The 25,398-nt window shown below is 38.0% G+C and overlaps 1 protein-coding gene across 3 annotated transcripts in view; it reads right to left on the reverse strand.

Annotated features, from left to right (window-relative positions):
* farp1 (FERM, RhoGEF (ARHGEF) and pleckstrin domain protein 1 (chondrocyte-derived)) overlaps window positions 1-25,398 on the reverse strand; it is a 90,272-nt gene that overhangs the window by 25,863 nt on the left and 39,011 nt on the right. Inside the window, exons 3-15 of one of the 3 annotated variants that reach the window (XM_079864055.1) lie at window positions 17,859-17,963; window positions 17,701-17,743; window positions 17,532-17,610; window positions 13,999-14,096; window positions 12,603-12,717; window positions 12,007-12,154; window positions 11,734-11,829; window positions 10,933-11,096; window positions 10,600-10,668; window positions 9,827-9,902; window positions 8,681-8,879; window positions 4,037-4,224; window positions 1,052-1,141 (exon numbers count right to left, since the gene is read on the reverse strand). In XM_079864055.1, the coding sequence (XP_079720181.1) occupies window positions 1,052-1,141; window positions 4,037-4,224; window positions 8,681-8,879; window positions 9,827-9,902; window positions 10,600-10,668; window positions 10,933-11,096; window positions 11,734-11,829; window positions 12,007-12,154; window positions 12,603-12,717; window positions 13,999-14,096; window positions 17,532-17,610; window positions 17,701-17,743; window positions 17,859-17,963 (1,470 nt within the window). Of the gene's footprint in view, window positions 1-1,051; window positions 1,142-4,036; window positions 4,225-8,680; window positions 8,880-9,826; window positions 9,903-10,599; window positions 10,669-10,932; window positions 11,100-11,733; window positions 11,830-12,006; window positions 12,155-12,602; window positions 12,718-13,998; window positions 14,097-17,531; window positions 17,611-17,700; window positions 17,744-17,858; window positions 17,964-25,398 lie in introns of all 3 variants that reach the window. The other 2 variants (XM_079864056.1, XM_079864054.1) reach the window with 2 other exon arrangements.

The raw sequence follows: 25,398 nt of genomic DNA on the forward strand, positions 1-25,398 counted from the left end.
TGATGACTGAAGAATCCCTGAATAAAGAGTCTTTGTCTCCTCGATCTACTGTTCTGGATACAGCAAGACGTCCATCAGGACTCCAGCACTAAATGTACTGTGATTCTATAGCATTTTGAATAACAGGCAACCACCAATCGACATGCTGAACACCCTCCCATCCGAGAAGGTGTTCAAACTGTTGAACAGATGCAGCTGTAATAACGTCAGCTTGTGGAAGTCTGGGATCCAAAGCCTCAGATCCACAAGCCAAGAGGAAATATTTATGAGACGTGTAAACGCGTCGCCCTGCTGCTTCTTTCCGCTACCTTGCAAGACATCAAAGAGACGCGTTACACCCCCGACGTACAGACGGAGGAGGAAAACAGCAGAAGAACAATGACTAACTCCTTATCTCCAATTCTCCAGTCAACCCTTTCATTTGTAAATGGATAAAGACACAAAGTACGCTTAAACGTCCTGATCTAATTTATTTTGCTTTGTGTAAAAGGCCTCTAAAGGGACCTTTACAAATATATATATATATACAGACTTTTGCATGCTCACGAGAAACTTTTGCATATGCACGAGAATTTTTTAAAACTTTTTGAATAGTTTCTCAAGCAAAAATTTTCTCATGATCACGCAAAAGTTTCTTAGTGAGCATGAAACTAGTTTGTGTGCATGAGAAACTCTTGCATGCTCACAAGAAATGTTTAAAACTTTTTTCTCTCTAGAAAAACCCTGTAAACCACTGAAATCTCCCTAGCAACACCCTACCCAACACCTCAAACATCTTTGCAACTACCTAACAATCTAACAACTATCAGAAAACATAGTTTAACAAATACTGGGAATGTTAGCAGCATATATTTTTTCAGAAAATAAACAAATTTCCTCTGCACATGAAACTGGGGTAAGAGAAAGTGATTTAAAACTAATGCAAAATGTACATAACAGCATAAGTCACAGTAGCAACGTCCCAGACACATCCATTAGACTTTGAGGCATTTAATGACCACAAACATCCTGAAAACACACAGAGCACATGAGAGTGTTTTTACAATCTTACCACAGTGATGACCTCCAGATCCTTCAGATACGTTCTCTCTGTGGTCAGGAGCTCTTTGGCGATGAAGTACGCTTTATCGGTCGGGAACCTCTGTGAGCAGGAGAGAGGGACAGAAAGAGAAATTAAATTAAATAAAAAAATTATAGGAGATATATTTCCATTACTGCTGTTAATAGTACTAATTAATCGCACATTTTTCTGTAATTTATCACCATTAATTGCACCTAGTAATACATTTTAATATATTTTTATGTTCACTGAATCTCCAAAATAATGTATATACCGTATATACAATATACGTTTACACTTTATTTTAAGGTGTCATTGTTACAGTGTAATTATATATTTAAGTACTGAGTAATATTAATCAACTACATCAGGGGTCTCCAACCTTTTTTCATTTGAGAGCTACTTTTTAAAAATGAAAGTGGACGAGAGCTACTCATGCAATACAATACTTAAATCTCTTAAATAATGTCTCATAACTCTCATATTAACAACTATCCAAAGTGTTTTAGACCTAAAAGAGTTTTTGTAGGCCTATATGTCACCCTTAAATGTCAGAGAAAAGAACAGAATCAGAGATTTTAAAAAATTATAGAAAATTGTACTTTATACTGAAAATTATACTGTAAAAACACATAATTATAGTTGATTTTACAGTACATGATAACTAGAGATGAAATGGCATGGAAATTTCATTTCATGATTATAGTGACCAAAATGATCACGTTTATCACAGAATCCTGTTCAAAAAGTACTGATACTACACAATACAATCAATTCACCAAGTATTATGTCTAAAACCAGCAAATAACAAATAAACTTAGCATCAATATTCACTTTTTGTTTACATCAACATTAAAATTATAACATCAAAAATGATGTCTAGATTTTAAAAGGAGTGTCTTGCAACATGTTATCTACTAACATGTACAAGTTCAAATAAAGTTTTGACAAAAAAGTTTTTATAAAAAGATAAACCTCGCATACTTCAGCTTATTTTTTTTATTATTAATAGTAAAATTCGGACCGATTTTCCCGTGGCGTTTGTCGTTGCTATGCAACCATGCACTGCGCTCTCCACAACGACAAAGAAGTTTTAATAGCTAATGGATTTCCACTACCGAAAAACGCTTGCTGTTGCTCTGCTTCAAGATTTATTTACGGCGAAGAAACAAACACCCGTAGTGTTTGGGTGCACCCCCATCCTTCATTTTGACTCACAGCGCCAGTAAAAAATTAGCGTGTCGCTTCAATTATTTGAAATAACGAACTTGAACGCGCAAAAGACGCGATATGTGAACGGCCCTTGGCGAGCTACCTCCAATCAGGCCACGAGCTACTGGTAGCTCGCGAGCGACGTGTTGGAGACCCCTGAACAACATGTACTTAATATAGGGTTAGGGTAGGATTAGGGTTTGGTTGAGTGTTAGTTGCATGTAATTATGCATAATTTACTGTTATTACTATGGTACATGTAACATATGTAACAAAGACACTGTCAAATAAAGTGTTACCCAATATACTGTAGGGCAGTCAGAAAAAAAAAAAACAGGATGCTGCGTAAATGGCGTTAAATATTTTTTTAACACGTAAAAAAAAAATGCATTGCAAAATTAACATATTAATTTTGACATTTCTACATAAAGATGCCATGAAATCAAAATGATAGTTTGGTGGCTTTTATGATAATGTCCATTAGCTTTAAGGCCATATGCTAGTGTACTAAAATAAAAATGTAACTTTCAGCAAATATAAGCATTTCAAAAAACGATTAAATGTATTTAAATATAAGCATCTTTCTCTTCTGATAAAAACAGAGCAGAAATGGAGACGGTCCAATAAAATGCTCTACAGAATGAGAAACCATGTGACGTCAATGTGCGATGGCAAGTAGCAAATCACTAGACAAGATCTACGACAAAACCACATTTTATCCTCACTCAACTGCGTGAACACACACACACACACACGTCTCAAAGTAAAACTCACTGTTCACTGAGCCGCTCACTCCGCCGCTACATAATCTGCCCTAAATAAGACTGGAATTTAGGTTGAGTTTATCTAGGTCTCCTATTCTGAGACGTCCACAGAGACACTGGACTAAAACGCAGTGACACTTCTGATGAGAAAACACTTTTAAAGCAGTCTTTCCACTTCTCATCGTAACCTTAATTTGTCTAGAGCACCTTCAAATCAAGCACAGTGAAATATAAATGGGAAATTAGCCGAGGGTCCGAGAAATCGACTGCGGAGAGATGATTGATGCTGTGTTTGTTCATGACCTACAATTAAAGAGGTTAAAAGGGCTGACAAAAACAATTACTGGGTCCAAATGTAACGTTTTGCCATAGAAGAGAGAAACTAACTGGGCTTAAGTATATATTTGCAAGAAAACGTGAAAACTAGTGGCAATATATTGGTCATGCACATTTATCTGCCAATATTTGATGATTAAGAGTGAATTTTGAAATAAATACTAAGTAAAATAAAGCTCTCCTTTTAATTTCAGCAATTTTCTGCATGTGATAATTGTTTTACACAGCCACATACCCTTTTATTCCAATGTTTTCTTTCTTTTTCTCTGAAATGTGTTTTCAGAGCCATTGCGTAGGCTGTAATTTTTATATTAGATGTGCAAAAGTTCTTGACATGATTTATCTTCATTTTTTACATCACAAAAAACAGGGGTGTAGTATTATATATATAGCAGGGCTGGTTCAGGTGTGTTTAACAGGGGTTGATCCCTCCAGGATCAGGATTGGACACCCCTGGTATATAATTTATCACTATATTCCTGAAAACCCATCACTATACTATCATCAGCGAGGACCAGAATATCCTTCTCACAACTGTCAACAATTTGACTTAAACCACATAATGTATAATTATACAGTAATCGTCCAAAGTGAGCCACCAGAGCCAGTTTTTACTAGCACATGGTGCTAATCTCAAACACTATTCCCTCCCCAAAAGACAAACCTTCCTCCGAACCTCGTCCTCGTCGTCTGTGCGAACGAAGCCGGCGTCGGTCAGTAAGGGGCTGGTGAGAGGAGAAGGCTGACGTCCATCTGGACTCTGGCCGAGACTGAGACTCTGTTTCTGGCCGTTTACCATCACGCTGCCTGCAGACGGAGACTCGTTGTGCTGAGGGCTCTTGGAAACTGGACCTACAGGAGAACAGGCAGGTCATGCTAAAGCCTCGAAGCAACACAGACTTGGTCATCAAATAGCAATGGATTAGTAGGACTTACTGCACTTAGTAAATGCAATCGGTACAACATGTAAACGCAGTAAAACTACCCTGCTGAAAAAGAAGCCAAGCAAGCATTTAGACCACTAGAACTCTTCACTAGCAAGACTACTTGGTCAAGGCTTGGCTTAGAGCGAATTGATCTTAATTTTACCAGTAAACTGCATGGCTATGATGGTCCAACCTAGCGTGCAAATTCATGCCAGTGTAAGCTGGTCTTTTCTGCAGGGTAGTTTTGACATTTTAATCCTTAACACTACTAGTGAAGATTCTGGATTTATCTCAAGGTCATTGCCAACGGGTGAAGCTGCACAACACATTGTGTTTAGAAATGGACTATGGCTGACAGCGCCACATCGGGAACCAGACATGAGTGAGTCACACTATCCCAGTCTGGGATTTCCGCCTGAGGACACTGCCGAGATACATAACACACTCCCTGGGTGATGGGGAGGGGAACATGTTTTATCTTCAGACCACTACATTCACTACACAAGTACATTCACATACTTGCCCAACAACGTTTCGTGTCCCATGCCTTGGCACGAATGGGATGCGACATGCGAACCGGGACATTTCAAATGCACCGAGTGTCCACAGCGCAGCCATTATTGAGGAAATCTGCAAACTGGTGACAAAGGCCTCATGGTGGCTCGCACACATGCGTCGTCAAACATGCAAAACACACAAAACTAGAACGACTACGGCTACTCTACCACAAGACAAGACACACGAGGGGGGCGCTAACATCTAAGGGGGGCCGTCAGGCATCGAAATGTAAACATCTGGAGTCCCGCTTCACAAGTACCAAGTTTTATTGCTACCAATACACATTCATTTACAATGTTAAAGTGTTCCAGAAATGAATAAGACAAGGGAAGAGGAATGAAAGGGGTTTGGAGTAGTAAAAAAAACCAACAGACATCAATCATACAGAACCTGTGAAGAGGCATCGAGAAAATGAACAACCTTGCAACTTTAGAAAGTCCATTTATATAAGTGCTACAGGATTGCAACAAAGAGGAATAGTTAAAAGGCTAACAGGTGTGAACTTTCCATTGCTTACCTGGTCATTAATTATTGTACAGTCTACGTCAGACGGTTTGTAAACACATACACTTATGGTTAATTGTTTTGCATATGTGCCACAGAGATAGCACTGTTAATTATGAGTATACAGTTACAATATATCACACAAATATATCTGGAACTTTTTGTATACCTCAGCAACGTACATTGCATACTGAAAAAATCAGGAGGAATCACAGGTTGAAAAAGAGTGAATCATTCAATACTACTACGGTACTCTGATTAAACCTAAAAGAAAGTTAAATCACATTTTTAGTGTAACTTGCAAAAAGCCAGAAATGCTACTTTGGTCACTGACAATGATAAATTACAGATCATTGGAAACGCTGGGAGAGTGAAGACTATATACATTCATACCGTATGTTCAACAGTGGCGTAAACTAACGCTTTCCAATAAATATCGTCAATGCTTTCTTTTCATGTAACGGGCCCCAAAAAATGCAGTGGTCCTGCAAATGGCTTCACTTTCGAAAACTTTTCACTGACATAAGATTGCCATGCAAAAGTAAAGAATACTTCTCAAACAAAAAAAAGGAAAAGTTTGCATTTGGAAAATAAGAAAAGATTATATTTTTAAATCAATATATGATTCATAGACAAGATTGTGAAACTTATACTATGCAAGTATGTGAGAGCAAATGTTTTCCCTAATGCATCAGAAGGCAATAAGCAAAAACCGAGAGAGCGAAAGGGCAAAAATGTCCGGATAAAAGGTCCTATTGAGCATAAGTTGAAGGACATTTTGGATAGCTCTTGGAAACCTTCCTAATCTTTTCAGACTTCACATGCTGAGCCTCAAAACAAGTTTCTCTGTCCAAATCTCACCTACATCCATCTCCACTTCAAAAGACCACTGCATTTTAAGGGTCCCGTGTCAATGCCAAGTCTTTTACAACAGGACAGGGCGGTAAAATGCTGGAGACAAGGACAGGTTGACATGCTTCCAGGAGAGGGAAAAAAAGACAAGGTGAGGCATTCCAGAGATACATGCTGGTAGAACAGTGCTGACATTGGGCAGGAGAAGTCTTAAAAGCAATGCAACCTGAGCACAGGTTAATATACTCAGAAACCGAGTGAACATCAAGCATTGCAAACACACCGCAGACAGATGACATTGATGAGGCGCGCCAGAGATACAGCAGTTTGTTTAGGCAAAAAGAAATTAAGCAGCAAAGCAAAACAAAATAATATGAGATCTTTACAATGTCGTTTTTTCTTTTAAGGAGTGATGCATGCTGGGAAATAGGCAAGCAAACATGACAATGCCACCAGATCAGCACCCCAAGTACAAAGGTAAAGAACTTGGAGCTTCTACTAGTTCTAAAAAAAACAAAGAAACAATAACAAAGCTAGCATGACGACGTAACTGTTTACGTCTCGTCAACACAATCTCTTAGTTTATCTAATATACCATACACCACCCAAGCAGTATGATCTATTTATATGACTATACAAGCTTAGTTCAAGTTTTTACACAAGTTATCCATCGGAATATAGAAGTTGCAGCTGTAAACCAGCTAGCCTAGCTGTGACAGTCAAAGCTACACAATAGTGATATTACATATTGATATTGCATAACATTAGCTTCTGTAAGCTATAGCTATGGCCAACAGAGAAGTATTTACAGATTAAGTAAAGGTATGGCATCTTTCAGTATTTTTGTGATTCTTTCATTCTACAAGACTGACAAAGTAGAAATATTTCACAATATTAAACTTTTGGCAATACTCAATGACTAATCAACTGGTTAGCAGTAATATGGGTAACTTTTTTAGCAGTTCTAATCAGCTTTCATTCTCTACATTTACAGACATGGCACTTTGCAGTAGGATCTTCAATTCCTCATCAATCTGAAGTTAATCTTCAAAGAGTAAAAGTTATGAATTGTGCATATTTGAAATATTAAAGTATTTCCTTTAGGCAGAACACAGTATTCTTCCTAAACCCTCCAAATCTTGAGAAAATACCATCATTGCTAATCTTGTTGATCTTGAAATGTGTATTACTTGCTCAACTAGTGCCACTAAATGTAATTACCAAACACTGCCTGTATCTGCCAAACAGATAACCAACTCCAATTGGTTAATGCTATTTCAGGCCATACTATGCCCACTAGCGGCACAGAAACTACACAATGCACCTGTAGTGGCAAAATGGGTGTATAGTCAACCCTCAACCAGGCACACTTCATCTTCTCTAGCAGTTAAAGCATTGCGCCCCATCCTCATCATTGATGGGATAACCGTAGCCATCTTCTCCCTCTTGGCCCTCGTCCTCAAGTTGGAGACTGCCCAAGGAGAACTTGCTTCGGGGCATAGGGGAGGAATTGGCTGCCCCAGGGTTTCCGTAGACTAGGGGCTGACTGTATGAGTTGCTGCCTGCATCTGACTCTGAATCACTAGACTCCGTTCCACTACTAGTGGATCCATCGATCATATGAACTGGGCCACTGTGGTCATTTGCACTCAGCCGGCTTCCATAGAGACGCTGGACATTGCTGGACCGAGCTTGGCTAGGCGCTCCAAACCCATTAGCAGCAACACGCCGCTCTAGGGCGGCCATACGTTCAGCCCTCGAGACCACTGATCGCGGTTCATTGGCCGGGGTTGAACTTAACTGGCTCAGAATCATGGGGTCAGTGTCGGAACGGTTGCGCATGCCATTGTGGAGTTTCTGCAAGTGTGGGGATCGACTGACAATTGGGGAGTAGCTCCCGTAATGTTGAGCCTCGCTCCCAGGTCGGCCATTGGTGAGGTAATGGCTACCGTCATCCCAACGGCGATGACCACTATAGCCGATCTGCTCTGGATGGTTCAGGGAGTTGGTTTTGTGAAAACTGCTCATCATCGGGCTACAGTTTGCACTTCGGGAACCAACTAAGCGACCGGAAGGTGAGACCAGACCACGTCTATCCATACCTTGAAACAACTCATCCACCAAGGTACTGCTCAGGGGTAGAGCACATGGTGATCCGTTACCACAAAACGACCCATTAGACAACTGACTACCACTGAAGGTGTCTGAAATCTTCCCCAACCGATGGGTGGTCAAAGGAGACTCCCGAAATCTAGACTTGCTTGCCCCTAGTCCATTGTGCTGACCGTTTCCATAACCATTACTCTTGCTTGTTCTACAGCCAGTTGGCTCAACCTCATCATTGTCATATGTGTGGGAGTGAGACCTGGTGACTAGGCCTTTGACCACATCATATTCGCTATCTATGTCACTGCAGTCGATGTAAGGTATCGAGGAGCTGCTACCCTTGGCAGCATGCGATGCTAGACCTGTGCTCAGATGCTCAGCCTGCTCCTTGGATGGGGATGGCTTTAATCGAGCATCTGCCTCATCGTGGGTCCCGTTTCGGCATCCGTTGGTCTGTGAGGTTAGGCTTCCAGTGTAGCGCTGGAGAGACGTGTTTTCAACAGTCACTTGGGTGCGTCCAAGAGGTGAGTCCGCCTGGTGTCCTGAAGCACTGGCATTCCTCTGCAACATGTACAATGCAACAATTTGAGAAGGAACAGGATGAGAGGCATAAACTGACAACAAGTCAACAAGAAAATGCAAGACATTTAATTGAGACATTCTATAGCAGAATGGAAGCGGACCAAGTTACAACAGGCAGACAATTTGGTTGAAAATTTATTAAGACATTTACTTTGGAAACACATGCAATGATGAATAAGAATAACGTGTATCAACTCTTTCCCCGCCGGTGGCGGAATATTCCGTCATTTATGAGACAACGCTTCCCCGCCATTGATGTAATTTTCCGGCTTTACGTGTTTTCACTGTTATGCGATAGGGGTCGCTATTAGGCAAATTCTGATAGAGTACTGAATCTCCAGATCAAAAGACACAAGCGATAGCATATGTAAGCATATGCATATGTAAAATAATGTGATCATCAACATTAAACAGCATATAAATCAAAACTTCCTAATGTTACCGAATGAAATGTCGACCCAGGACAAGCTTTAGGGTTGTTGATGGACTCGATCTACTGCATCTGTGTTTTAATCTTTGTTCTGAATCCGACCCAGACGTAGTCTTTGACAAAAACGTGATTTTATCAGCTTTTTGCTCAAAATGTTGCTTTTTTATGAAACTTACCCAAATTCAAGTTGAGTAAAAAAAAGAATGCATGAAGCTAGGATAAAACAGGGTTTTTTTGTTTAAAAGCAGAGGGGCTGTTATTTCTTTTGATATACTGCATGTTCAGCTTTTCATACAGCCAAATATTTTGGGGGCCATACAACTTTTTTTGTGTGAAAATGATTTTTTTTTATTTATTTTTTAAATAAAATCTAAATCAAAAACGCTGGCAGGGAAAGAGTTAAGAAAGTATTTGGGGTTGATTTTGATGCTGACTTTAAGCTTGCATAATATGGGTTACTTTAATGCATTCATCTACAAAGCTAGATTACACTCACCTCTACTTGGCCCTCAGCACACAGCCTTGGTGGGAATGGAGAATGATCACTGTTGAACTGGACTTTACTATGTTTTCTGAGGATGGAAGATTGGAAACAATCAGCAAGGAGTTTTTCCAAGGGGATCTCCTCACTAGGTTCAAAGATGTGGCCCTATATCCTCTCAGCTACTTCATGGATGTTGGCTGATTGCATTACTGTATGATAATGAAAAGACCTTGACTACTGCGCATTGACTACAATGATACTGCTAGACAACAGCAACCAGATTTTTCGTCTAGTGCTAAAAAACCTTGATGCTGCATGATGTGGGTGGTTGCTAAGGCATTGCTAAGTGGGTTCTAGGGTGTTGCCAGGTGGTTTCTAGGATGCTGTGGATGATTTTTAGGGCGTGTGTTACCAGAGCATTGCTAGGTAGTTTTTAGGGAATTTTGCTAGGTCGTTCTGGGTGGCTTAATGGTTACTGGTCAAAAGAAGCATTCCTCAAGTCTCTATGAATAGCCTGTCTGATAGTACACCTGGTGAAAATGCTAAATGGAGACATATTTATGTGGCTCGAATGGAATTTGGAAAATCATATTGAAAAAAATGGCTTGTAAATGAGGCGTATTGTTTATGAATGGGTCATTTGATTTATCTCGATAAAGGTTCTTGGGAAATAGATAACTGCACTCATATTTTGTCTTTCTCATTGGCGTGTTGACTTTTGAAGAAAAATGGAATGCAGCAGAAAGGTAGTGACATTTAGACAAAGGTCAACAGAGAAATCTCACCTTTCAAATGGAACCTTTTTGAATTCTGAGTCCTTTACATAATCAATCACCTGCCTTTGTGTGCGGCCACTGATGAGACAAAACATGACAAATGACAGACAGGTTCAAAAACAAAGTAATGTCAAAACATTAACCATCTGGCAAGAACTGAGACCTTCTTGGACTCTATTATTTAGCAAATAAATCCATGCAGAATATACACTGAACCAGGGAAAGAAGTTACTGAGGTAAAATATGTCTCTGAAATGTACCTTAACGATACAGTTAATTTCTGATGATGTGCTGAACTGCATGAGACACCATTTGAGTAAATGTATCTGCACTATTTGTTACCTGAACCTGAAGGAGGAACCCCTGGTGAATAAAACTGGTTTGGGCTTGGGTTTGGGTTCTTCGTACAGGCGGAAAAAGGCATGGTACTCCACACAAATCTTCCAAAACACCTTGCAGCAGTCCCTGCTTCCCATCATGAACTCCAGAGTATCCTGACAGTTACTCTGCTTTAGAGAACAGAGACGGAACATTGTGTCTTATTTGTCCTAGTAAAACTATATATACAAGTCATTTATTATATGTGAGCCTGGATCACAAAACCAGTCACAAGTTGCACGTGTATATTTGAGGCAATAGCCAACAATACATTGTATGGGTCAAAATTATCGATTTTTCTTTTATGCCAAAAATCATTAGGATATTAAGTAAAGATCATGTTCCATGAAGATATTTTGTAAATTTCCTACTGTAAATATATAAAACATTTATTTTTGTGCCAACATAAATGTACAACTTTAAAGGAGATTTTCTCAATGTTTAAATTTTTCCGCACCCTCAGATTCCAGATTTTTAAATAATTGTATCTCGGACAAATATTGTCTTATCCTAACAAACCATACAGCAATAGAGAACTTATGCTAATTTTAAAAAATTCATTCATCTCATTGTAAAAAAAATTACCCATGTGACTGGTTTTGTAGTCCAGGGTCACATATTGGAGAGCAAATGGACAGAAAATGCTTTATGCAAGTACCAAAAGTTATTTATGAATCCATGACTCAGGTAAAGACATAGCTTTGAATTGAGATATTCGGACACTGCTATAAAATAATAAAAATAAAATAAAAAAAGTGCACTTACATTTAAGTCAGGTCGCAGTTTTATGAGAAAGCGCTTCCTCTTGAAGCTCAGCTTGCGGACTTTAGACCAGTTGAAAGCATTTATTTTGGTGTGTCCCTTTAGAAGTCATATAAAAAAAGATATAAAAGTGCATTCAGTGAGAGTTTAAGACAACAAGAAAGCTTCAATAAAAGCAGAAATGAGTTAGGATAATAAAATAAAAACCAGGATAATCCTCAGTGCTCATCTCGTAAAGCTACAATGGGTGAAACTTTAAATAGCATGTTAACTTACTTGAAAAACCAGCACACCAGAATGAGCCACGGCGAGGCTGAGCTTCGTTCCCTCTCGATCTTTCGCGGGGTGAAGACGCACTCCGTACATCTCAAGTCTTCGTGCAATCTCCAAAAGCTGGTAGTCCGATTCAGCTGGCGTCTGGCCGCTGTGAAATGGTTAAATCGTACAAAATTAAGCCTCTTTTTTTTGGGGCAAAAAGATAAATAAGCTTAATTACGACCTCAACACTCTGTATATCATTTAAGAATCAGCGTCCAGGAACAGAACGTTTATAATTTCTTATAATTGCTGCTCACTGATAAATATCATAGTATGTTGCACTTCCTAAATTAAACGTGGGATGAACTTTAAATGTCAAAGCAATCCACAAATTGTACACAATTACCAACTCCCTGAATGTCTGTTTAATCAGCAAAGACATAAAAAGAAGGAATTTTGCAAAATAAGAAGTTCCTTCATAAGTGGCAATAAACAGCACACTGATCATTTAATGCTGATGTTATCTTTGCTTACAGATGGTCCATATTGCATTAAACATCCTTTAAACCAATTAACTGGTTTGACTTCTCTTTGAGCCATGACTTCACACTCACACGTGTTTCCGATGGTATTCACCGATCTTGTCCATCAATGTGTCCTGCTCTGGAATGTACTTGTTGTTGAGTAGATGTTGTTTACATTGTACCTCGTCAAAGTCTCCAATCTCAGCTGTAACCATAGTAACAGAGACGATTTTAATATGCATCTTTTTATATATGACACACAAATGCATACATACATACTGTACATACAGATAAATATGTGTGTAATAAATATACACACACATATGCATGTACTGTATGTATTTATGTATTTATGCATGATGGATGGATGCATGCATGCATGCAACACACATACACATATACATATACACATATATAAATATATATATATATATATATATATATACACACATATATATATATATATATATATATATATATACACATATATATAAATAAATAAATAAATAAATAAATAAATAAATAAATAAATAAATAAATAAATAAATAAATAAATAAATAAATAAATAAATAAATAAATAAGTATGTATGTATGTATGTATGTATGTATGTATGTATGTATGTATGCATGCATGTATATATATATATATGTATATGTATATGTATATATATATATATATATATATATATATATATATATATATATATATATATATATATATATATATATATATATATATATATATATATATATATATATATATATATATACCGGTATATATATATATATATATATATGTATATATATATATATATATATATATATATATATATAATTGGTTTAAATGTGTGGGTTTTTGGTCTGCCTCTTGATTCTGATGCGACTCTAGTCCATATTTATGCTCAACAGTGGTTTCCATAGCAACTAACCGGTCTGTGATTATGTGATGTGGAAGTGAAGCTTGTTGGACATGATCGAAACACGGTTTTGCATGAGCGACTACACAAAAAAATCTAATCCGTCCACCCGATGACAGCGCTGTCATTTACATAAACCATCAGAAATTCTGCTGGAGGATCAGCTTGGCAATGCAAAGTCTAAGACAAGATTAATGCACTTAAAAAAACATCCAGCTCTGTGATAGAGATTTAATAACACTATATGATAATTATTATAATAATACCCAATGTATTGTGCATTGTCCAAACACTATTTTTGACCTATTTTCAGCTCCCTGTGTGAATGTCTTTGATCGCGTTTGACTGTATGGATCGTGCTAAAATCATCAAAATACAAAATACACTTTTTCAAAATACAATTACTGACCTATTTTTAGTCAACTATCGACCAAATCTAGCTTTGTAATTAACTTTAGAGGCAGATGCACAAATTAAACCACGCATCGTATTTCGTAAAGCATCATAATCAAATTGAATCTTTGTCAGAGAAAATCTTTACACCCTTAGCGCTGTCAAAAGGTCTTACACTGCACTATATGAGCCACCAGCAGGGCGGCGCTGCTTTCATTACAGGTCAGACGTCCACAAGCCAGGTCATGCTTGATCTGCAAGGCGAAAAGATACCTGTCGACAGAGAGAAGGACATCATTACAGCTCGTTAGCAAAGACACCGAGTCAGAATGAGACAGTTAATCAATGGAAAGGTTTCAGGACAGCGACAGACACTTATTGACTGAATTACAGGCAATTTAATGCATGCAACAATTACATAATTGAGTTGGAAGTTATCAAGGTAACAAGGTATTTTAGGTAAGAGCATACATTTAATTTAAGCATTAAATCAATATTCTCTGTTTTTTTCATGAAACAGATCAGAGAAGTCCCTGTGTTTGAAGGTTAGCCTCACTTCAGTCACGCTTTAATAGCATCTTCTCGCGACGCTAAGTGCAGCCGTGAACTATAGAGAGACGTTCTAATTGAGTTTGGCAGCGTTTCTCTCTCAGTATGTCCATCTGTTATTGTGCGTCGGCCAAACACATTTACTGAACCACAACACAATCATCATTCAGGACAGGACTCAGCTCAACAGTAAGGATATTTTCTGCAGGTCCAGTCGGACCATAGTCCATATTTTTGTACTTGCCTTGACAATATTTTACTTTTTATTTAAAATAACTATCAACTATTTTTGTGTCAGAAAGAAATTATGTTTTTTATTTTAATTATGTTATGTTTAGTGCTGTCAAATCGATTAATCGTGAGTAATCGCATCTAACATAAAAGTTTGTAAATATATAGTGTGTGTATGCATGCACAACACACACACACATTATATATTTACAAACAATATTAGATTTGACGGATATTTGACGGCATGTATGTATAATATCCATATCTGCTATAAAAAATAATATAAACGCACTATAATAATTTCTTTAGCTATAATAGAAATGAAGCTGAAATAATATACTTATTAGAAAAAAAAGAAAATAGAAACGTTTCTTTGGCAACTACCTGAAATAAGTTGAAGTTAAAGTACTAAAAATACAAAAACTATATATAGAAATATGAAGAAAAATAAAAAAGACAGAGGCACATACAATTACTAAAACATTAAAATAAAAACTGAAAATATAAAAATAAAAGCTATTTCAAAATATTAATAAATAGTATAATATACAGTTTTCAAATCAACTGCCAGTTCTTCAAACTGACTTCCCACATATTCTGGTATGATATCAGCTATGTTGTTGACGTAATCCATCAAAGCGATTTTTACAGCTTGAAGTGTTTTGCAAAGGCATAAATGTCCTTGGACGAAGGTTTCAGGTTTGGCGGAAATATAATACGCAGCCATCTCAGGAAAATAAGAAACTCTTTGTGTGTTGCCAACAGCTCCCGAGTGTCCGTCCAGAACAGCGTGTCGATCCACAGAGACTCCAGGAATCCTGGGAGACCCGAACACAGCGCTCATTCTGCCCCAGTCTCTCTCTCTCACGGCACCAATTGTTCTCTTGACTGATGCCTGACTTTCTATAGCCGGCGGGGAAATGTGCCACAAGTCATTCTGTCTGTGAAGACTGCATGAAAGTGTTGTAAAATCCATTACGCTTGTCAGGCGAGAGCGTGTCGACACAATCAGCCGCAGAATATTAACATGCAGTTTGGCCATAAATAAGTCATCAGTTAGGGACGTTACAGGCAGTGCCTGATTTAACATTCACTTTTCTACATCAGATGCATTATATTATTGAGCGATTGAGGCCACATTACAACCAAACTCAATAAATCTCTGTATTGTACTGAACATTTATATATCGAAATGCAAACTATACATATATACATACACACACACACACATATACACACACACACATATATATATATATATATATATATATATATATATATATATATATATACACACATATACACATATATATATATATATATATATATATATACACACACATATATATATATATATATATATATATATATATACACACATATATATATATATATATTATATATATATATATATATATATATATATATATATATATATATATATATATATATATATATATATATATATATATATATATATAAATATATATATATATATATATATATATACACATACTCACCTAAAGGATTATTAGGAACACCATAATAATACTGTGTTTGACCCCCTTTCGCCTTCAGAACTGCCTTAATTCTACGTGGCATTGATTCAACAAGGTGCTGAAAGCTTTATTTAGAAATGTTGGCCCATATTGATAGGATAGCATCTTGCAGTTGATGGAGATTTGTGGGATGCATATCCAGGGCACGAAGCTCCTGTTCCACCACATCCCAAAGATGCTCTATTGGGTTGAGATCTGGTGACTGTGGGGGCCATTTTAGTACAGTGAACTCATTGTCATGTTCAAGAAACCAATTTGAAATGATTCGAGCTTTGTGACATGGTGCATTATCCTGCTGGAAGTAGCCATCAGAGGATGGGTACATGGTGGTCATAAAGGGATGGACATGGTCAGAAACAATGCTCAGGTAGGCCGTGGCATTTAAACGATGCCCAATTGGCACTAAGGGGTCTAAAGTGTGCCAAGAAAACATCCCCCACACCATTACACCACCACCACCAGCCTGCACAGTGGTAACAAGGCATGATGGATCCATGTTCTCATTCTGTTTACGCCAAATTCTGACTCTACCATCTGAATGTCTCAACAGAAATCGAGACTCATCAGAACAGGCAACATTTTTCCAGTCTTCAACTGTCCAATTTTGGTGAGCTCGCGCAAATTGAAGCCTCTTTTTTTTTTTGTAGTGGAGATGAGTGGTACCCGGTGGGGTCTTCTGCTGTTGTAGCCCATCCGCCTCAAGGTTGTGTGTGTTGTGGCTTCACAAATGCTTTGCTGCATACCTCGGTTGTAACGAGTGGTTATTTCAGTCAAAGTTGCTCTTCTATCAGCTTGAATCAGTCGGCCCATTCTCCTCTGACCTCTAGCATCAACAAGGAGTTTTCGCCCACAGGACTGCCACATACTGGATGTTTTTCCCTTTTCACACCATTCTTTGTAAACCCTAGAAATGGTTGTGCGTGAAAATCCCAGTAACTGAGCAGATTGTGAAATACTCAGATCGGCCCGTCTGGCACCAACAACCATGCCACGCTCAAAATTGCTTAAATCACCTTTCTTTCCCATTCTGACATTCAGTTTGGAGTTCAGGAGATTGTCTTGACCAGGACCACACCCCTAAATGCATTGAAGCAACTGCCATGTGATTGGTTGATTAGATAATTGCATTAATGAGAAATTGAACAGGTGTTCCTAATAATCCTTTAGGTGAGTGTATATACATACACACACACACATATACATATATATATATACACAACATATATATATACATATATATAATTATTATTATTTTAAAGAATATTATGTTGAATATTCAATTATCCAAGCATGATAACTGGCTCCAATTAAAAATATAACTCATTGTGTTGGTTATCTAAACGCTTTAAATGAATAACACAGATCATACCTGGTCAGCTCTTCTAAAAGCTGCGTGTGATCCGGAGGGAAGAACTTCACCACGAATCTCAGGATGATGTTCTTGGGTCCTGCAGACAGAGAAAGATAACGCATGTTGACATGCAGTCAGATCGTGTCGTCTGGTAGTCAAGTTCAATGTTCATATCAGAGATACATACGTCTGATTTGCTTCAGAATCGGCTTCAGCAGATCCAGCCACACCTGATGCATGAATCAAACGACAAAACATCTCAAATGAGACAGGCATTCAGTTTTATGCATTTACATTTACAATCATCTTTCACACATTGAAATCAGAGTTAAAAATGTTTCTCACGGTCATTTTCCGCTGGTCCAGGAACTCCAAACCGAAGTAATCGCCCTCGACGAGATTCATATGAGCACAAACCAGGTCAAACAGCGCCTTCCCTGGAGCCCGTTGCTGTTCAGACAGAGAAGAAAATCACTTATGAAGCTCGTTAGACATGAACCACATGAACAGGCACCTGTGTAAACGCACAAAAACATTTATTTTAACGTGGAATCGTGTTTAAAGTCCAAATGAATATCTTGTTTCACTGGCAAAATAGCTTGCGAAAGCAATTTCATTCCAGCTTCGACATCAACTTTCTCAGTTTTTATTTAAAAAACTGACACAGTAAACGGTGTCGGCAAACACTAAAGACAACAGCAACAAGAGTTTGTCATTCAAGCAAGCATTGGCAAACAAACACTCTTAACTGGCGATTTCACAACAGTTTTAACAAGACGCTTGCAGCACGTGACCCCTGACCTCACTGTTAAAACTAGGCCAGACGACACAAACACACACACATGTGTGGCCCAGCTGACATTACAGCCCCGTCAGGCATGAAAACACACACTCCACACACACATTCAGTGTGGAAATCTCTCCCCCGATCACTCTGTTGTGTTAATACTATTTCTGACTCACTTAAACTCACTTATTTTCTGAATGTTACCATTGTTAAGTTGTATTACATGCTGTTGTGTGCTGCCCCGTCTACATAATTCTCCTTTACTGTACTTTTACTCTCATCTACCTACTGTTGTTTTGTTTGTTATTATTGTCCATTACCATTATTGTTGATTGTTCATTGTAAAGCGTCCTTGAGCCCTGGAAAGGCGCTATATAAATAAAACGTATTATTATTATTATTATTATTATTATTACTACTCCACACACTTACCACCATCACCATTACCAGTCAAAAACAATAATAAAGAACCGACCACAGCATGAAATTTGTGACCCTGGACCACAAAACCAGTCACATGGGGCAATTTTTTGAAATTGAGAGTTATACATCATCTGAAAGTTGAATAAATAAGCTTTCCATTGATGTGTGGTTTGTTAGGATAGGACAAAATTTGGCTGAGATACAACTATTTGAAAATATCTGGAATCTGAGGATGCAAAAAAAAAAAAAAAACATTGAGAAAATCTCCTTTAAAGTTGTCCATTAATGTTGCATTCACTCACAAAAATAAATGTTTTATATATTTACTGTAGGAAATTTACAAAATATCCTCATGGAACATGATCTTTACTTAATATCCTAATGTTTTTTGGCATAAAAGAAAAATGGATAATTTTGACCCATACAATGTATTGTTGGCTATTGCCACAAATATACCCGTGCGACTTATGACTGGTTTTGTGATCCAGGGTCACATTTCTGCTTTCATTTGCAACCTAAAGGATCCTAATGTGAATTTACATACAGGATTCACAGTGGGAAAACTAGGGATGTGTTTAGATTCATTATAAAAAAAGCATTGAAACCTTTTTGTATTTAAAACTCAACAGCTCAGACATTTCCTTCATTTCACGGCATCCGTGAAGCACTTCAGATGTGCAGACCTGCTGTAGGTCTGATTCTTCAACACTGAACGCGATAAACCTCACCGAACCTGAGCAAACACACACTGCTACCCTCACACACAGCGCTTTAAAACTTCTCTGGACTTCATCACCTCATCTTCGTCCAGCCAAGCAAAACGTCCAGAAACACATGGAGGACGAGCTGAGGTTAGCATTCGAGAAGCAGGCGTTCAGTTAATATATGGAGGATTTCCATTACGGAGGACAAATGAGCCGATATATCTGCGTTCCTCGCTGTGTGCATGTTTACAGTAACGCCAGGCAAACCACTCCCCGTGAATTATAGTCTCTCAGGACGACATGAAAGCGTGTTTGGATGGGATATTTAGTGCATGCTATGCTGCAGTTTCCATGTGTGATAACAGATGATCATAGAGGTCAAAAATAGAGCAAATCATGTCAGAATGATCATATTAACAAGATTAGTGTTTAAAGTGTACACGTTTCCCATCATTCCCAGGGCCAGCACTTGAATTCAATTCATGATAAAATACATTCACACTTTGCAGAGACCAGCAAAAATCTCCAACGGTTCCATTTAATTTTGTTCAAGAATGTCAACAATACATTTCTTAATCACGAAACATCCAAACTCACAAGGAACAAATATCCCGCAGGACATGAAGGCGGCATTAATACAGTAAGTTTACATGGACATTTGATGTCTAGGAGCTTTTTGACAGCTGAACTGAATCTGTTTCATGGCAAGAACCACATAATAAGGCAAAAAAGGAAAATAAAATAAAAACAGATTTAAATGTGAAGATTGTAAAAAGTTGCAATACAACCAAATATAATTTTGGAGGTTCGCTGAGGATATCTTCTCCAAAATAAAACACTAAAAACATTTGTATTTATTTTTATTTAAAATCAATTGCTATAAGTGAATGTTGGCATCACAACATGAAACTCTAATGTTTGACAAATGGAATAAAATGGAAATTTTTAAGATTTGTTGAAGATAGAACTGCATATACTAAATGAGGCAAGGGTGTAGAGTTACATTCAAGCTATTTTAAGGCATGAAGACATTTTTTTCAATGAAGAAACGCTTAAGTATGTAATTTTGGTGATCAAATATGAGATAAAATTATTGACTACAGGGGGACTTTAAGAAATGAACACTTGTCTCAAGCAAGGATGCATTAAACTGAGGAAATTAATTATACACTGCACAAAATGCTTTCTTAATTAGTATTTTTGTTTTGTTTCCAGTCCAAATATCAAAAAATTCTTAAATCAAGAAGCATTTACTAGAGAAGTAAAATTACATAAGAAATTCTTTTTTGTTTTAAGATAAAAAGAAAGTAATTTAAGTAATTTTTGCTTAAAACAAGCAAAATGATCTGCCAATGGGGTAAGAAAAATAATCTTGTTTTCCATTTGAATTAAGATTTTTTTTCTTGTTTTCCATTCGAATTCAGATTTTTTTCTTACCCCATTGGCAGATAATTTTGCTTGTTTTAAGCAAAAATTACTTAAATTACTTTCTTTTTATCTTAAAACAAAATAGAATTTCTTATGTAATTTTACTTCTCTAGTAAATGCTTCTTGATTTAAGAACTTTTAGATATTTGGACTGGAAACAAAACAAAAATACTAAGTAAGAAAAGCATTTTTTTGCAGTGTACATTGATACAAAAATTCTATTTCATTTCTATTCATAAAAAAGATTTAAATGAGGAAGGTTGCAAATTTGCAAGCAGATATGAAACATTGAAACATCTCAGAGATATTTCACAAGAGCGTCTTGTTCTCCTCTTGCTCAGTCTACATCCCACCGGGTGCCAGCTGTTTCCACACGGTCCGAGCAGAAGAGCAGAAGAGCCCTCGAGCCGCGGGGGGGACCGGGAGACATGCCAAACCAACACCAAACCAACACCGAGCCACCGCCGGCACGGACCAGGTCACGCAGGGGTCGCTGGGAATCTGACCCCCAGCGTAAACAGCTGATGTCATGCGAGCCGAGAGATCTCAGCCCGGCATGATGTGTTTGCTCGGAAACACAAGCTCAGATAAGGACTTGGGTGGATCAAGAGCCTTGACTCTCAACACAAACACCTTTGTGCCAAACACACAGGACACATTCAGTGCTTTCAGTCAATAGGAAACAAAACGACTTTTAATTAATCGCTGACGTGTCATTTAGGTGATAAATCCTAATTTAGACCCAGACAGCTGTTCCAGTCCGGATGCGTCCAAATCCCTCTCTATTGTAAAATGTGGGAAATAGCAGCCAGCCATAAATAAATCCAGACATGCCTGCAACGTGAGACATTTGCCTGTGGTTGCAGAAGTATGCGTCAAGACGGTAAAGTTAACAACAAAATCACGAAAGCTTGGTGCAGATCACTAACACTAAAGCAAAAATTAAAGTGATACAAACACTCTCGCTGTATGTTTGGGAAACGACACAAAAAAACACAAATGTATGATCTTTTCGGAGCGTGACTGGACGGGCCCCAGTGGATACAGTAGCTCGCCCTTTCTGGGCTTCCACGTGTTGCTTTCATTGGATCCAGATGTTTCTATCCCACAGTTCAGAGCCTCACTGTTCTTCTGCTGCAATGCAATTAAAACTGAAGACGTTATCAGACTAACCGACTCTCGGACGCTTGGAAATTCCCTGCATTTCAACAGCTGGTCAGATCTGGCTCTAAAATAAATACGGTATTTATAATACAACACAACTGGATGCATTTAGCCGCGCTATTGTTTTGAAGACGCACAAATCAGAACTACTTCGTTCTCAGGCGTTTGACAATAAAGGACTTGCCTAAAATCAATTCTTATTTTCAAGGCAATTTTTCTGCCTTAAGGTGCACAGTAAACGTAAACATTATTTACCGTAATGCAATGCAAAGAGGAAAGCCAAGTATAAACGTGCAAAAAACAAAACAAAAAGAGTCAGTTTACACTCTATTTAGGAGAAACACATTTTTGTTAAAGGGTTAGTTCACCCAAAAATGAACATTCTGTCAGTAATTACTCTCCCTCATGTTGTTCCAACCCCGTAAGACTTTCGTTCATCTTCAGAACACAAATTAAGATATTTTTGATGAAATCTGAGAGCTGTCTCACTCCTCCATAGGCTTCTATGGGAACGAAACTTGCCGGCCCAGAAAGTTAGTAAGCACAATGTTTATGGCTTCTGAGTGAGTTGACGTATTGTAACAGCGCAGTGCTTCTGGGTTGTACGTCAGAACGGAGGCTCACTATTGGCCAGCATCACACACATGACCAGCGTCGGCCAATAGTGAGTCTCCGTTCTGACGTACAAACCCAGAAGCGCTGCGCTGTTACACTATGTGAACTCGCTCAGAGAAACACAGAAGAAAATCAATAGTTGAATAAAGATGTTTTTTTGCTTGTTTTTTGCGCACAAAAGTATTTTCATCGCTTGATAAAGTTAAGGTTGAGCCACTGTAGTCACTTGGACTATTTTAATAATGTCTTTACTAACTTTTCTGGGATGGCAGATCTCGATTACAGAGAAGCCTATGAAGGAGTGAGACAGCTCTCAGATTTACTCAAAAATATCTTAATTTGTGTTCTGAAGATGAACGAAAGTCTTACGGGGTTGGAACAACATGAGGGTGAGTAATTACTGACAGAGTTTTCATTTTTGGGTGAACTATCCCTTTAAGTTAGCCTGACGTCGTCATACTCAGATTCTAGTCAGAATATAAGTGATACTGCTCCATTGGGCTGTGATTAAGGGGCGTGTTTCAACCGAACCAGGAGAGAAAATGCCTCTGCACTCAATTGGATAGACCTACAACCAATCAGAGCAACGGAGTAAGTGACGTATGTTCTTCATTCATCTGTCCGATCGACAAATGCCTGGATCGTGGTTCTCTGTTCCTCTTTTAAAATGAATGCGCTGTCGATATCTTCTATAACAGACGCGATGGAGGAATCTACACATCTCAATTCTCCAGCGGCAGACATCTTTGTTGTAAACGAATTCAACCCAAGCGCTCTATGGTGACGTGGATTAGTAAGTTACTTGTTGATCATCTGTCCATCATCGTTTAAAGCCCGCCCTGACAATTTGATTGGTCCGAACAGCTCTGGTTCGAGCATAGTTGCTCCACAACGGATCAAGTCCAGACCGACCTCAAATGTTGTGGGCGGGGCTAAGTTCGGCTGGCATCCAGGCTACCTTTAAGTCATTATTATTCATTGTTTAAAATGATTGTGAACTATTTCAGATAAAGTCTACGAATAAACAGAAGTAAATGTGTGCCGGCAGTCCAACAAAGAAAAAAGCATAATGGAAACTCGCAGAAAATCTAAATTATGTCTTACCTCAAGAAACAAAATAAGGCTCCAAATGAACATAAAATGTAATCCAGCCATTAATCTTGGCAGCACAGGATTGCAGTCAGCGGGAGTCAGACACGCTCTTATTGACATTCCAGTCAGCTTGAGATCCCACTACAGCAACAGCCTGACAATGGATCCAGATTCACGATGGGAACTTGCAGAAAGGGCACGCAGATTCATTCACTCGGGGAAATATTCACAGAAGGATTGATCACATTTAATTCCGGATTGTGTTCATCATTTCAAAGACAGGAAAAACAATGAAGGAGCTTCATAGTTCACTGTATTTGAAGTCCATCAGATGGACCATCAGATGTTCAGAGGTCATGAGCAACAGACCACATGCCAAATCTTACTGAATATTATTCAATAAATGAGTCGTATTCACTACACTTAAAATAACCAATGAATGAACATTCATGTGGCTGGATGCGTATTAAAAGCTTAAAAGGTCAAAGCATGGTGTATCGCATACAGAATTTATGTTCTTGATGCTAAGTCTTTTACAGTCTTCAAGTGGTTTTAAAAGGTGAAAATATTGTGGAATGTGGACTAATTCATTTACAGTCTAAGAATAAAAACAAAAAACACACGTAAATGTGTGCCGGCACTCGAACAATGAAAAATGCACATTGGAAACATGAAGATTCTGTAACATTACATGAGTGTAAGATGACAGCAGCAAAGGGAATCTGGATGTAAAAACGGGAAAAGAGCATGCAAATTAACTCTTTTCCCGCCAGCGATTAAAAAAAAAAAAAAAAAATTTTTGCAAAAATGTAATGGCCCCAAGAATATTTTGTTGCATGAATATCTGAACATGCAATATATCGAAAGAAAGAACAGAGCCTCTGCTTTTAAACAAACAAACAAACAAAAAGTTTTATTCTAGCTTCATGCATTTCTTTTAAAAAAAGTAGCATTTTGAACAATGAGCTGAGATAATTTTTATTAAAGACTACAACATGCATAACTAATGCTTTTATCACTTGTTTCTGCTCATTTTTTGCATGTGTTTTGATCAAGCGGCAACCTCCCCGTCTCTCTCTTGAAACCAACACGGAAGTGAATTAAACGTCAATTCATCGACTGGCCGCTTGAGGCTGGCAGCAAAAGTGAGTCAAATCTGCATCTCCCCCATGTTAAAATGCACAACTTTACAGCAGAAAAAAACATGTTTACAGCCTGGAGCAAAAAGTGGCTTTGGTCTATACAGCTAATTTTGCCCTTCATGACAACTGTGAGGAGGGTGAATTTTTTTATAACTCATCCGTTTAAATTATATTAAGCCTTAAATTTCTGCATAATTAAGGGTGTCCACTTTTGAGTGACAGGTGGATTCCCGCTGCTGTGGTCATTAGTCATCATTAGCCGTTTGTCTGTTGTCTGTTAGCCGTCACGTTACCTCAGCTCATTGTCTGACTGTAAAAATAAATAAATCGGGAGTGACGCGCTATCAAGATGGCGACAGTCGGCCACGGCCACTTTAGGCTTCAAAAACGGTCTTCAGAAACCTACGGGTGACGTCACGGACACTACGTCCATATTTTTTTACAGTCTATGGTTTTGATCCGGAGCTTCTCTACTCTTTCAGAAGATGTGCAATAGCGCCCCCTACCATATAACAGGGAAAACACAGAAA

Source organism: Squalius cephalus (assembly GCF_949319135.1).
Source record: "Squalius cephalus genome assembly, chromosome: 2".
NCBI lineage: Eukaryota > Metazoa > Chordata > Actinopteri > Cypriniformes > Leuciscidae > Squalius > Squalius cephalus.